General features: G+C 32.8%; 3 protein-coding genes, 1 long non-coding RNA gene and 1 pseudogene across 4 annotated transcripts; 1 reads left to right on the forward strand and 4 right to left on the reverse strand.

Moving 5' to 3' along the window:
- Positions 1–248: 248 nt before the first annotated feature.
- LOC145965785 (putative cytochrome P450 6a13) lies at positions 249–2,577 on the reverse strand. Its single transcript, XM_083089459.1, has one exon. It carries the CDS (start codon positions 2,555–2,557, stop codon positions 935–937), a length of 1,623 nt encoding a protein of 540 aa, XP_082945585.1. The 5' UTR covers positions 2,558–2,577; the 3' UTR covers positions 249–934.
- Positions 2,578–3,104: 527 nt separating this feature from the next.
- LOC145965789 (uncharacterized) lies at positions 3,105–3,921 on the reverse strand. Its single transcript, XR_014436817.1, has 2 exons — positions 3,616–3,921; positions 3,105–3,544 (listed from the first exon to the last, which is right to left on the reverse strand). It is a non-coding gene; the product is annotated as an uncharacterized LOC145965789 (long non-coding RNA).
- A 617-nt stretch (positions 3,922–4,538) lies between these two features.
- Positions 4,539–11,901, reverse strand: LOC145965614 (uncharacterized). Its single transcript, XM_083089278.1, has 2 exons — positions 10,266–11,901; positions 4,539–6,274 (listed from the first exon to the last, which is right to left on the reverse strand). Exons 1-2 carry the CDS (start codon positions 11,766–11,768, stop codon positions 4,703–4,705), a joined length of 3,075 nt encoding a protein of 1,024 aa, XP_082945404.1. The 5' UTR covers positions 11,769–11,901; the 3' UTR covers positions 4,539–4,702.
- LOC145965786 (putative cytochrome P450 6a13) lies at positions 6,705–8,969 on the reverse strand (annotated as a pseudogene).
- A 1,238-nt stretch (positions 11,902–13,139) lies between the features above and the next one.
- On the forward strand, positions 13,140–15,081 carry LOC145965803 (cytochrome P450 9e2-like). Its single transcript, XM_083089489.1, has one exon. It carries the CDS (start codon positions 13,204–13,206, stop codon positions 14,713–14,715), a length of 1,512 nt encoding a protein of 503 aa, XP_082945615.1. The 5' UTR covers positions 13,140–13,203; the 3' UTR covers positions 14,716–15,081.
- Positions 15,082–15,529: the final 448 nt, after the last annotated feature.

The following is a 15,529-nucleotide window of genomic DNA, read 5'->3' on the forward strand; positions in this document are numbered from 1 at the left end:
ATTACATCACAGATACATATCTTCTTTTTAAAATATAAAAAAATATTTTGTTTAATATTAGTATAAATAAATTAGTAAGTGTTTATAAAACAACAACAAAAATTTTTCAAATTATTGATATATTTTTCAAATTATTGATATATTTTACTGTCATTTTAAATAATTGTGCCGATATTTGACATGTATCTCTCTGATATACATACAAAATTATAACAAACTCGTTTAAGGATTATGAATAATAATCAAAACAGTTTTTCTTAGTTTAATTTTAATTTTGTCTTAATATGTAAATAATAATTCGGCGTCACACAGCACCATTGTTTATTTGCGCCATAGATATGGCGCGTTGTCATTCGCGAGCGAGCAAATAAGTCAAGTTGCGCTTTATCGAAATACAATGATAAATATTAGAAGATTAAAAATGCAACTATTTCTTCTGAACGTTTAAAATCTGTACAGTTAAATTAACATAATTGATGATTTTCTCAAAAATATCAAAAATGTCAATATAAATCGAGAATAGAAAATATCGATAGCAAAATATCTTATTTAGTATCTTATGTTATCTTTCACTGTGCGTTATTAAACATTAGATACTTAAGGCGTTAATTTAAATGTTACGATAATTAACTGATTAAAGTTTCCTACTGCTTATTAATTAGCCTGTTCAATTATAACTTGGCATTTATTTTAAAAAACAGTATGATTATAAATTATATATGAAGTTATAATGTATAAAATTCGGATAAAAAGAGAATGTATTATAAACATGTACAATTCTCTATATACATATCATATTTTTTTATGTACAAATATGGCAATTTTAAAGAGAAATAACTTAAAAAAATTATTTTTAAACAAAAAAATCAGCTACATATTTTACTTTTACATAAGAATCTTGATTATAAGTCAGTTTAAAAAAAGATTTTTACACTTAAAGCTGTCGAAAGAAAACCCACAGACCACCTTTCGGTGCTGGTAAGAATGTATTGAGCTTCATTTTCAAGGGTACTTGCGTCCTCGGAGAAAGTTCCAGGCTGTATTTCCTCAAAATTGCAACGAAACCCGCTTTCATTTGCAGTAGACCCATTCTCATCCCGACACACATTCGCGGACCTTCACTGAAGGGAAGAAAAGTGAATTTCTGGATGTTGTGTTTATTCTCTGGACTAAATCTTTCGGGATCAAACACCTCAGGATTTTTCCAATACCGAGGATCTTTCTGCAGACCCTGGACGGATATCAAGATCTCTGTTCCAGGTTCCACACGACAAACCAATCCATCGGATCCTCTTAGCTCACATTCTTCCGTACATTCTTTTTGCAAGACTGCTCCTGCGGCTATGATTCTCTGTGACTCATTCAAAACTTGGTCCATGTATGTCATCTCCTTCAAGCCTTCGTAAGTCATCGCACCACCGTACTTGTCAAGTACAGTCATTACTTCCTTGCGTAATTTCTCCTGCACTTTTGGATGAGTGGCTAATTGAAAACCAACGAAGCTCATAACAGTGCTGGAAGTGTCATAGCCGTCGAGGAAGAAAATTAATGCATGAGATGCCAGTATCTCGAGATCAATCTTATCACCTTCAATCTGCTCCAATTCTGCCATCAAATGAAGGAAATCATTTCTAGGTATTCCGTCTTTTCGTCGTTGTTCCATAAGATCCGCGACCAACGTTCTGAAGAAATGATCGATGTGCTTCGGAATAATGCTTATTTTAAAGAATTTATTCAACGGTGGGACAAGGACTCTAAGCATAACCATGATTGCGGTCCGTATAGAAGGCTCTACAAGCTGCTTGCCAATTTCTCGGAAGGACTTATCTGTATTTTCATCATCGAAACAATATCCGTCTATGCCGAAACCAGTGGCAGCCACAATTTGCGTGGTATATCTAGAGCATAAATCCTTTAATTCCAGTTCCACTTTACCGACTTTATTTAATTTTTTATCTAGATAGTTCTCGAGCATTACGCATACCGACTTGACGTTCTCAAACAGGATTTTCAGTCTCATGCTGGAAAATGCATAAGTCAAGCGCTTTCTGCCGGTTATCCATTTATCACCATAAGTGACAAAAGGATGATTCGCCAACAAAGGATCCAAATCAGGATCGGCTTTTCGAACGTTCTGATGAAAGCTCGTGAAATTAGTCTGCAATACCTTCTTCACCAGCTCCGGTTCGAGGACCATCAACGACGGCGACATAAAATTGTAGACTCCCACCATACTGCGACTCCGATTATTCTGATAGATCTTGTAACAGCGCTCGGCAAAAGTTGTTCTCATGCAGAGCACCGATAACATATGACCGACTCCTGGCAGAGCTCCATCTGCGCAAAAAACTCCACGATTTTGCCAATATTTATTGTATCGCGCTAAGTAGAAATAAAGAGCTATAAATGTTGCAACTATCAAGAACACTAGTATGATGACCATTTCGCCTCTTGAATGACGGATGATTGAAATAATGTCGATGTAGCCTTCAGTACGTATGAACTGCGACTGAATTGTAGAAAGCGAAAAACGACCGTCACCGAGATGCACATACATACTGATAACGATTAGCTGATAAATAAGTGAGATTGCACAAATAAGAGTAATAATAAAAATTCATTCTCATAATTTCTAATGATTATTAAAATAATTTTTTAGAGATATTGTGTAATATTTTTTTTAGAATTATACAATATATAATAAATATATATTAAAATTTACGAGATATTGTGCAATAACTTTTTTAGAATTATACGATATATAATAAATATTAATTATAACACCGTTATATAGAATTAATTTATTAAGAAATTTTTGCAGTGACTATTTTATTGTCAATATATAAATTAGGAAAAACTTTTTATTATTAATATAAAATAGAGAAATATGTATTCTGCATAGATATATATAAAATAGTTATAGAATGTACGCTAGAATATACATTAATGTATATTCTTTTCAAATTTAATTTCTAAAATTAATTGTAAGTTTTTATTGTATTATTTCAGTATTGATTGAAATTTGAGAAATTAAACAGTTTATATATATATTTGTTAGATTAACATAAATGAAGATGGTTTACATAAATGAAATGGTTAAACAATAAAATGAAGAGATATTTATTACAATGATAAAATAATAAAAATGGATACAATCTCCTGTATATTTATAATATATACAGGGTAAAGTACGTAAAAATACAGCCAAACATAAAGAGTGACAAATAACATATACAACTCAAAAAATACATTTAAAGCTGTCGAAAGAAGACCCACAGACTATCTTTTGGTGTTGGTAAGAGTGTCACAAGCATTATTTGTAAAGGTACTTGTGTTCTCGGAGAAAGTTCCAGGCTATATTTTCTCAAGATTACGATTAAACCTGCCTTCATTTGGAATAGAGCATTTTCATCCCGAACATTCGCGGATCCTCACTGAAGGAAAGAAAAGCGAATTTCTCGATGCTATGTTTCCTGTCTGGATTAAATCTTTCAGGATCAAACACTTTAGGATCTTTCCAAAATCGAGGATCTTGGTGTAAAACCTGAATGGATATCAAGATTTTGATTCCAGGTTACACGTGACAGACAATCCCATCGGATCCTGTTAGCTTACATTCTTCCGTACATTTTTTAAGTGATATTCCCAATGGAGATACGAGCCTCGATTCATTTAAAACTTGATTCATGTACGTCATCTCCTTCAAGCCTTTGTAAGTTTTTTTAATTAAAAAAATAAGTAATAAAAAGTCGCTGATTTCAATAATTTCCAATAGTTATTGTATAAATTTTATGACTTGTTATGAAAATACTTTTTTACAATTTGTATAAATACTTTTATACGATATAAAATAAATAAATTTATTTATTATAACCGTTGAATTGAAAGTAACTTATTAAAAAATTTTTGTAACGACTATTTTATATTAATAATAAACTAGAGAAATCTTTGAATAATGATAAAAATAAAATAAAAGAATATGTATTTCTATACGTATCATATGAGATAGTAGATTCATGCTCTGTTATATGCTCTTTTAAATTTAATATACCTAAATTCTAAAATTGATAATAATTTTTATTGTTTTAATATTACATAACAAGAACTTTCTTAAGTTTGCTGAGATCTTCGCAAACATGCTTACTGAGACTAAAATTTGAAAAAGATAATGAAATATATTTGTTAGATTAACGTATATATATAAAAAAATAAATAGATATCATTTATAATATATGTACATAATAAAAATATATAAAATTACAGCCGACGATGAAAAGCGATAAATAAATATGAAGTATTATCATAAATCTCATTTGATGCTAGAGAGCGTTATCAATCACATATTAAATATTAAATATTATAATGAATAATTGAAGAAAGATTTTCAATTTATATGAGTTTGTCCGTTAAATCAGTTTGATACATTTTTATGGAATATTATGAAAAATTATATATATAAATTATATAATTCATATTGAACCATATAAATCATACAAAAAGGAAGAACAACAGAATTATAAAATTTTTTGAAACAAGTGTAAACATATTTTTTTATTTATTGATAAAGATACAGCACTTAGAGATGGATAATATATTAAAATTATATAAATTTTATTCTTACAACTACACATTTTATTTTTGAATATAAGAATTCTAATTGCAATTAACATACGATAGCTTGAAAAAATAGTATATTTAGCATTTAAAGTTGTCGGAAGAAGACCCATAGACCACTTTTTGATGTTGGTAAGAATGCCGCGGGTATCATTTCCAGGGGTACTTGCGTCCTCGGAGAAAGTTCCAGACTGTATTTTCTCAAGATTGCAACGAGACCCGCCTTTACTTGCAACTGAGCCATTCTCATCCCGACACAGATTCGCGGACCCTCACCAAAGGGAAGAAAAGTGAATTTTTTGATGTTGTGTTTCTTGTCTGGACTAAATCTTTCGGGATCGAACACTTCAGGGTCTTTCCAGTACCAAGGATCTTTGTGTAAAGCTTCGGTAGATATCAAGATTTCCGTTCCAGGTTCCACGCGACAGACGACGCCATCGGACCCTCTCAGCTCGCATTCTTCCGTACATCGTTTAATCAGTGCTCCCGATACAGGTACGAGCCTCATTGACTCATTCAAAACTTGATCCATGTACGTCATCTCCCTCAAGCCTTCGTAAGTTATTATATCATCGTACTTGTCGAGTACAGTCATCACTTCTTTGCGTAATTTCTCTTGCACTTTTGGATGATTGGCTAATTGAAAACCAACAAAGCTCATAGCTGTACTGGAAGTACCATAGCTGTCGATAAAGAATGTTATTATATTAGATGTAAGCATTTCGAGATCAAATTTTTCGTCTGAAATCCGCTCCAATTCTGCCATCAAATGAAGAAAGTCGTTTCTAGGTATTTTCTCTTTTCGTCGTTGTTGCATAAGATCCGCGACTAACGTTCTGAAGAAACGATCGATATGCTTTGGAATAACGCTCATTTTGAGAAATTTATTCAACGGTGGGACAATAAATATGAGCATAAATAGTATCGCAGTCCGTATAGAAGGCTCTGCAATCTGCTTGCCAATTTTTCGGAACGACCTATCTGCTTTCTCATCATCAAAGCAAAATCCGTCTAGGCCAAAGCCAGCAGCGGCCGCAACCTGCGTAGTATATCTGGAGCACAAGTCTTTCAACTCTAGTTCCACTTTTCCAATTTTGTTCAACTTGTTATCGACATAATTCTCGAGCATTACGCACACCGACTTGACGCTTTCAAGTAGGATTTTTAGTCTCATACTGGAAAATGCATAAGTCAATCGCTTTCTACCAATTATCCATTTGTCGCCATGCGAAAAAAAAGGATGTTTCGCCAGAAGGGGATCTAAATCAGGATTGATCTTTTGAGCGTTCAAATGGAAGCTTGTGAAATTAGTCTGCAACACTGTCTTCACCAAATCCGGCTCGAGAACTATCAACAACGGTGACATAAACTTGTAGACACCCACCATACTGTGATTTCGATTATTATGGCAGATCTTCTGAAAGCACTCAGCCAATGTTGTTCTTATGCAGAGCACTGATAACATATGACCGATACCTGGCAGGGCTCCAGCTGCGCAAAAAACTCCACGATTTTGCCAATACTTGTTTTTTTGCACTAGGTAGAAATACAAAGCTATAAATGCTGCGAATATTAAAGACATCAACACGATAACCATTTTGTCTCTCGAATGATGGATAATTGAAATAAATGAATCAATGTAGTCTGGAGTACGAATTGACTACGACTAAATTAAAGAAGGCAGTCACTGGCTTATATTGCTAGCAATTATTTGCGCAGATAAGCAATAAGAGTGTAAGTAATAAAAAATCGTTCTCTCTGTAATGGCGTGATAATTTCCAACAGTTATTGAAAGATTTTATAACATATCATGTAAATATTTTTTTACAATTTGTGTAAATACGATATACAATATATTTGTGTATATACGATATACAATAAATAAGTTAACTATAAGTTAAGTATAACCGTTACAGAAAAGAAATTTATTAAAACATTTTTAATGACTACATTAATACTAAATTAGAAAAATCTTCGGGTAACAATTTGCAAAGATAGAAACTTTCTGAATCTCTGAATTTGCCAAAATCTTCCCGAACATGCTTATCGAGGTTTGAGAAAGGTAGTGAAATATATTTGTTAGATTAATATATAATATAAGGAAAAGGTATTTATTACAACAATAAAATTGTAAGAATGAATATCGCAACACGAATATAAATGCGAATTATTATGTAGTAATTCTACGTATGTGCATAAATACATGTTAATTGTATGACATGACTACAATCTTCCCTATATATTTATTTAAATAGAAGACTCTTTGTTCCATCATGTTATATAATTAATGTATGTATGCCTATGTAGAATCTCTATGTAATAATTCGCGCTGATATTCGTTGCGCTATTCACTCTACATAATTAATGTACAAGGTAAGATACATAAAACATGACAAATAAATGTAACATCAAAGTGTAAAACGATTATTACCATAAATCTCTTACTTGGCGCAAGCATTATCCATCGCATTTTGAGAAACTGTATTGAGTAATATAGAATAGAAAATTTTCAACTTATACAAGTTTGGCCGTTAAATCATATTTTAACATTTTTAAAAGAATATGAAAAATTTGAATTACATAAATCATACAAAAAATATTATAAAATTTTAAATGAGAGTAAATACATTTTTTTTTACTATTCGATAAAGATACAGTAATTAGAGATGAATAACATTTAAAAATAACTTTATTTTTATATTTAGTAACTTTTATTTTTAAATATAATAATCCCAGTATAGCTGGTAAAAAAATTGAAACTGCATTTAAAGCTGCCGGAAGAAGACCCACAGACCACCTTTTGCTGATGCTAAGTTTGCCCCGGGTATCATTTTCAGAGGTACTTGCGTCCTCGGAGAAAGTTCCAGACTGTATTTTCTCAAAATTGCAGCGAGACCCGCCTTTATTTGCAACTGAGCCATTCTCATCCCGACACAGTTTCGCGGACCTTCACTGAAGGGAAGAAAAGTGAATTTTTCGATGTTGTGTTTCTTGTCTGGACTAAATCTTTCGGGATCGAACACTTCAGGGTCTTTCCAGTACCGAGGATCTTTGTGTAAAGCTTCGGTAGATATCAAGATTTCCGTTCCAGGTTCCACGCGACAGACGACGCCATCGGACCCTCTCAGCTCGCATTCTTCCGTACATCGTTTAATCAGTGCTCCCAATACAGGTACGACCCTCATTGACTCATTCAAAACTTGATCCATGTACGTCATCTCCTTCAAGCCTTCGTAAGTTATTATATCATCGTACTTGTCGAGTACAGTCATCACTTCTTTGCGTAATTTCTCTTGCACTTTTGGATGATTGGCTAATTGAAAACCAACAAAGCTCATAGCTGTACTGGAAGTACCATAGCTGTCGATAAAGAATGTTATTATATTAGATGTAAGCATTTCGAGGTCAAATTTTTCGTCTGAAATCCGCTCCAATTCTGCCATCAAATGAAGAAAGTCGTTTCTAGGTATTTTCTCTTTTCGTCGTTGTTGCATAAGATCCGCGACTAACGTTCTGAAGAAACGATCGATATGCTTTGGAACAATGCTCATTTTGAGGACTTTATTCAACGGTGGGATAATAAATACAAGCATAAATATCATCGCATTCCGTATGGAAGGCTCTAAAACCTGCTTGCCAATTTTTCAGAACGACCTATCTGCTTTCTCATCATCAAAGCAAAATCCGTCTACGCCAAAGCCAGCGGCGGCCGCAACCTGCGTAGTATATCTGGAGCACAAGTCTTTCAACTCTAGTTCCACTTTTCCAATTTTGTTCAACTTGTTATCGACATAGTTCTCGAGCATTACGCACACCGACTTGACGCTCTCAAGTAGGATTTTTAGTCTCATACTGGAAAATGCATATGTCAACCGCTTTCTGCCAATTATCCATTTGTCGCCATGTGAAAAAAATGGATGTTTCGCCAGAAGGGGATCTAAATCAGGATTAATCTTTGCAGCGTTCAGATGGAAGCTTGTGAAATTAGTCTGCAACACTGTCTTCACCAAATCCGGCTCGAGAATTATCAATAACGGTGACATAAACTTATAGATTCCCACCATACTATGACTTCGATTATTATAGCAGATCTTCTGACAGTACTCAGCGAATGTTGTTTTCATGCAGAACACCGATAACATATGACCGACTCCCGGCAGGGCTCCATCTGCGCAAAATACTCCACGATTTTGCCAATACTTGTTTTTTTGCACTAGGTAGAAATACAAAGCTATAAATGCTGCGAGTATTAAAGAAATCAGCACGATAGCCATCTTGTCTTTCGAATGATGGATAATTGAAATAGATGGATCGATGTAGTCTCTAGTACGAATTGACTACGACTAAATTAAAGAAGGCAGTCACTGGCTTATATTGATAGCAGTTATTTGCGCAGATAAACAATAAGAGTGTAAGTAATAAAAAATCGTTCTCTCTATAATCGTGATAATTTTCAATAGTCTTTGAAAAATTTTATAACATATCATGTAAATATTTTTTTACAATGTGTAAACATGATATACAATATATTTGTGTATATAATAAATAAGTTGTGTATACAATAAATAAGTTAATTATAACCGTTACAGAAAAGAAATTTACTAAGAAATTTTTGTAATGACTACATTATTAATAAATTTAATAAATCTTCGGATAATAATTGAAATTAAAAAAAGATTACGTATTCTATATACATGCAATATTTTATTAATGCTTTCTGCGTATATGTGTGTGTGTCTGTGTATATTTTTCCAAATGTAATATATTTAAATTCTAAAATTAATAGTAAGTTTTTATTGTTTTAGTATTGTGCAATGAAAAATACGAACTTTCTGAATCTCTGAACTTGCCGACATCTTTCCGAACATGCTTACCGAGATTTGAGAAAGGTAATGAAATATATTTGTTACATTTTAATATATAATATAAGAAAAAGGCATTTATTACAACAATAAAATTCTAAGAATGAATACCGCGACACGAATATAAATGCGAATTATTACGTAATGATTCTACGTATGTGCGTACATACATGTTAATTGTATGACATGACTTGATACATGACTCGTATAAGCTCCCCTATAAATTTATAAATAGAAAACTCTTTGTTTTGTCATGTTACATAATTAATGTATGTATGCCTATGCAGAGTCGCTATGTAATAATTCGCGTTTATATTCGTTGCGCTATTCGCTCATCATAATTAATATACAAGGTAAGATACATAAACGACAAATAAATGTAACATCGCGAAGTGTATAATGATTATTACTATAAATATTATTTGGCGCAAGTATTATCTATCGCATAAATTTGAGAAACTATATTGAGTAATGTAGAGTACAAATTTTCAGCTTATACAAATTTGGCCGTTAAATCATATTTTAACATTTTTAAAAGAATATTATGAAAAATTTGAAATTATACAAAATTTGAATTATATAAATCATACAAAAAAAATATCACAGAATTATAACATTTTAAATGAGAGTAAATACATTTTTTACTATTCGATAAAGATACAGTAATTAAAGATGAATAATATTAAGAAATAACTTTATTTTTACATACTTTATTAACTTTACTTTTATATTTTATTTTTAAATATATTAATCCCAATATATCTGGTAAAAAATTTAAAACTGCATTTAAAGCTGTCGAAAAATGACCCACAGACCACCTTTTGGTGCTGGTAAGATTGTGTTGGGCATCATTTTCAAAGGTACTTGTGTCTTCGGAGAATTTTCTAGACTGTATTTTTTCAAAATTGCAGCGAGACCAGCCTTTAATTGCAATAGAGCCATTCTCATCCCGACACACATTCGCGGACCTTCACCGAAGGGGAGAAAAGCGTATTTCTCGATGTTGTGTTTGTTTTCTGGACTAAATCTTTCAGGATCAAACACTTCAGGATTTTCCCAATATCGAGAATCTTCTTGCAGACTGTGGACAGGTATCACAATCTCCGTTCCAGGTTCCACGTGACAAACGAGTCCATCGGATCCTCTTAGCTCACATTCTTCCGTACATTGTTTTAGCAGGATTGCTCCTGCGGGTATGATTCTCTGTGATTCATTCAAAACCTGATCCATGTATGTCATTTCCTTCAAGCCTTCGTAAGTAATTACACCATCATACTTATCGAGTACAGTTATTATTTCCTGGCGTAATTTCTCCTGCACTTTAGGATGATTGGCTAATTGAAAACCAACGAAGCTCATAACGGTGCTGGAAGTTTCATAGCCGTCGAAGAAAAATGACATTGCTTGAGATGTGACCATCTCGAGATCAAATTTATCGCCTGAAATCCGTTCCAATTCTGCCATCAAATGAAGAAAATCATTTTTGGGTGTCTCGTCCTTCCGTTGCTCCATGCGATCCGCAACCAATGTTCTGAAGAAACGTTCAACGTGTTTCGGAATAAAGCTCATCTTGACGATTTTGTTCAATGACGGAACGAGGAATATAAGAGCAAACATAATCATACTCCGCTTAGAAGGCTTGAAAATCTCTTGGCCGATTTTTCGGATAGATATATCTTCTTTTTCGTCATCGAAACAGAATCCGTCTACGCCGAAACCAACAGCGGCCACGACTTGCATGGTATACCTGGAGTACAAGTCCTTCAGCTCCAATTCAATCTTCCCGGTATCATTCATCTTGTTATCGAGATAGTTCTCCATCGTTACGCACACCGATTTGACGCCTTCAAACAGAATTTTCAGTCGCATACTGGAGAAAGCGTAGGTCAAGCGTTTCCTTCCATTAATCCATTTGTCGCCGGTGTTGACGAATGGATTATGCGCTAAGAGAGGATCCAAGGATGGATCGATATCTATGGTATTTTTGGAGAAACTCGCGAAATTGGTCTGTAACACTGTTTTTACTAGTTCCGGCTCCATGACTATCAATGATGGTGTTGTGAAGTTGTAAAATCCGACCATACTACGATTCATGTTGTCTTTATAAATTTTGCGAGCGCGTTCTGGCAAGGTCATTTTCATGGAAATCACTCCTAACATGTGGCCGACTCCCGGCAGGGCTCCATCCGCACATGGTACTCCACGTTTTTGCCAATATTTGTTTTTTTGTATTAGATAAAAATAAAAGGCTAAAAGCGCCCCGATAATCAAAGATATTAGCACGATAGTCATACTCGGTTGTCTTTCTCGAGTATGATAAGTGACACTGGATCGCACAGAGTGATATTGCCTTGACCACGTATTAACTACTGACGGCTGATTGCTAGGGAGCAAAATTGCTACAAAGTGCTGTGAAGTATTAATTGCGTCATGTATCTCATGAACGAGAGAGGTTGCACAAATAGAATGATAAAATCCACATTGATTATTGAATATTTATTATGATAAAATATCATGTGTTTTTGCAATTATATAATCAATTTTTTATCTTTTATTAGTTGAAGTAAATAATATATTACAAGATTTTTATAATATATATAATAAATATAGAAAAATAGTTACTATAAAATTAATATACATGAAAGGTAGAAGAAATTATTTTGAAAAACATGTTGTATATATAAATTTGCTATCAAACGCCTCGTGTATCTTACATGGTACAACTTGCAGATTTGTTATCGAGATAATAATAATTATAACGTGAAGAAGCATCACTTGATTTTCTTGAAGAAAATGACCTTAACTTTATCTAAGAAGAAAACAGATTGATAACATTCTGTTATCATTGTAGATTGCAATAACATAATGTTAATGCGTAAATTAATAATATGTGCGATAAAAAAATAACTTATGTAAAAGTTCATCAAATATACAATCATTGTCTTGTGTAAAATATGTCGTACACAATGTAATGTATTATAGAATGTAGGGGTCGCTTTTTTATTAAATAATAGCCAACACTTGTTGGCTATTATCTAACTTATTCAAATACTTATGGTGGCTTCTCATATAGGGCATAAAAGAAATATCGCTATATCAATATTAATGAAAATTAATAATAATTGTAGAATCATTTCTTTCTTTTTTAAATAAACTCTAATTTTATTTTAATCGGCGACTATTAAGTAATATAACATATTTTATTAATGCAATATAATGCATTTTATTAATATTATTTTTGTTATTGTGGATAGAATTATGATTTTTTATTATTTTATATATGAGAAATAAGGATCACATTTGAAAAACAAAAAATTATATAGTTAGAAATTTTTCTGTAGACAATTTTGTCAGTTAAATTAATCAGAATCAGTCAAATCAGAGTTTGATTAAATTGAACTTCGATTAATATCAATAATAGGTTTTTATTGATGAGGAGAAGACAACAATAGATGTATTTATATTCTATATTAAGAATAATTTTAGTATGATTTTAACAATGCTAAATAACATTTTAAATGTGTAATATATAATGTCACATAAGTTACATAACATTAAGATTATACTGCGTTGTCACCCAGTATAATGCGCAGTCTCCTTGTTTATTCGCTGATACTATGTGCACTTTATGCCTGTTGATAGATTATATCCTCAGAAGAGAGGTCAGTCGTAGTTGGCTTGTCGCATCAATTGCTCGATCGTTCAGTATCGTCTTCTACAAGAAGCAATGGCTATCGTGCTCGTATCTTTGATTCTCATAGTATTAGGGATTCTCTATTTTTATTTAACGAAGAATTATAATTATTGGCAAAAGCGTAAAATACCTTGTCCGCATGGCGCTTTACCTGGAGTCGGTCACTTCTGGGACCTCATCACCATGAAGACCTCTTTCTCTGACTGCTGTCTCAAGATTTACAACGCTAATCGAAGTCATAGTATGGTGGGAATTTACAACTTTACATCACCGACATTAATGATTCTTGAACCGGAGCTAGTAAAGACGGTGATGCAAACCAATTTTGTGAACTTTCACGAAAATGGTTTTAAGATTGATAGCGACTTGGATCCTCTTCTGGCAAACAATCCATTTTTTACATACGGCGAGAAATGGATAACTGGCAGGAAGCGTTTGACTTATGCATTCTCCAGCATGCGGTTGAAAATTTTGCTCGAGAGTGTCAAGCAAGTGTGCGAGCAGTTCGAGAATTTCCTTGATAAAAAATTGAGCAAAGTCGGAAAGATCGAATTGGAGCTGAAAGATCTATTTGCCAGATTCACCTCGCAGGTTGTTTCCAGTGCAGGCTTTGGCGTGGACGGATTGTCCTTCGACGAGGAGAAAAAGCACGAATCTTTCTACGCGATGGGCAAATCCTTCCTTGAACCTTCCGGTTGGAACAACTTTATTTTTACGCTTGTTTTTCTTTTGCCTTTGTTGGGCAAAATTTTTAGGATGCCTTTTTTACCAAAAAAAGTCGATCATTACTTTAGAACGATAATTACGGATGTTATGGGACAAAGAAGAACAGAGGACAAACCCAGAAACGACTTTCTTCAGTTAATGGCTGATTTAGAACGAACGGAGGGTAATAAAATTGATATAAATGTTCTTGTGTCTCATGCAACGTCATTTTTCATCGACGGTTATGAGACTTCCAGTACAGTTTTGAGCTTCGTTGGTTTTCAATTAGCTAATAATCCGGATGTGCAGGCAAAATTACGCGAGGAAGTAATATCTGTGCTCAATAAGTACGAGGGCGTGATTACTTACGATGCTTTGAAAGATATGACGTATATGGATCAAGTTATAAGCGAATCACAGAGAATCATTCCTGCATTAGGATTTCTGACCAAGATTTGTACAGAAGAGACTGAACTTAGAGGATCCGATGGAATTGCCTGTCACATTGAACGCGGAATGCAAATTCTGATACCTGTTAACGGCCTGCAGGCAGATCCTCGATATTGGGAGCATCCCGAAGTATTCGATCCCGACAGATTCGGCCCGGATAGAAAACATAGCATCGAGAGATTCGCTTTTCTTCCCTTCGGCGAGGGTCCGCGAATTTGCGTGGGAATGAGAATGGCTCAGTTACAAATGAAAGCGTGTTTGGCAACATTTTTAAGAAAATATAGTATCGAACTTTCTCCGAAGACTCGTGTACCCTTGGAGTTGGCAGCTTCAGCCTTTTTGACTTCAGCAAAGGATGGTCTTTGGGCCTTTATTCGATTTAATAATTAGAATTTTTTTAATTTGTCGTGACACTCATATATCTTTCTCTTTTATTTTTTCCTATATAATTATATGAATTAAGCTCCTATAAATATTTTTTATATAACTTTTACGTTATTTAGTGGATGGAAAATTTTTATAAAACACGTATATTATTGTCTATTTTTAATCTTATTTAGACTATATTATATTATTACAATAATAACAAGAGAGAGAAAAATATCATATTTTTAGAGCGATATTATATAATTGTTGATATGAAATTTATTATTCGTGATTTCGCGATGTTATTAATCATATACTGCATAAAAATATCACGATTTTATTATGTGTAATTTGCTCTTTTAGAGTACGAATAAAGAATAACGAATTTTATCTGCGTGAAAGTCAATAATTATGTTATACACATTTTTTATATTTGTAGATAAATATATAATTTATAGAAAATATAAAATTTATATACATAATATATATTATTGCTAGCTATTTTGTAGAGAAAAATATAATTATTTACTAGAATAAAACTCATCTTTTCATAGAAACCAAGTCTTCATAATTAGTTTGCTTATAATTAATTGCAGTCGTTGGCAAATTATCGATAATGATTAATTATTAATTGTAGATTTTTATTTATGAGTATTTGTTATGAGGGAAAATTATTAAATGATAAAATAATAAGTGATACTTATATGGATATTAAAAAATGCATTTTACATATTATATATACAATTTTTATTTGTTAAATGTACTTATACATTCTATATACATATATCATAAGCGCATTACTCTTTTTTTAGAATACATACATATGTTCTTAGTTATT

Source organism: Camponotus vicinus, unplaced genomic scaffold (assembly GCF_025532165.1).
Source record: "Camponotus vicinus isolate PSW18456_S1 unplaced genomic scaffold, iyCamVici1.0 SCAF_14, whole genome shotgun sequence".
NCBI classification, from domain to species: Eukaryota; Metazoa; Arthropoda; class Insecta; order Hymenoptera; family Formicidae; genus Camponotus; species Camponotus vicinus.

Bases quoted from the DNA above. Each gene is read 5' to 3' on its own strand.
- LOC145965803 (XM_083089489.1), top strand. From the start codon at position 13,204: ATGGCTATCGTGCTCGTATCTTTGATTCTCATAGTATTAGGGATTCTC.
- LOC145965614 (XM_083089278.1), bottom strand. From the start codon at position 11,768: ATGACTATCGTGCTAATATCTTTGATTATCGGGGCGCTTTTAGCCTTT. The intron at 6,275-10,265 runs TAAATGCAGTTT...ATTTAGTCGTAG, and splicing joins GGGTCATTTTTCGACAGCTT to TCAATTCGTACTCCAGACTA.
- LOC145965785 (XM_083089459.1), bottom strand. From the start codon at position 2,557: ATGTATGTGCATCTCGGTGACGGTCGTTTTTCGCTTTCTACAATTCAG.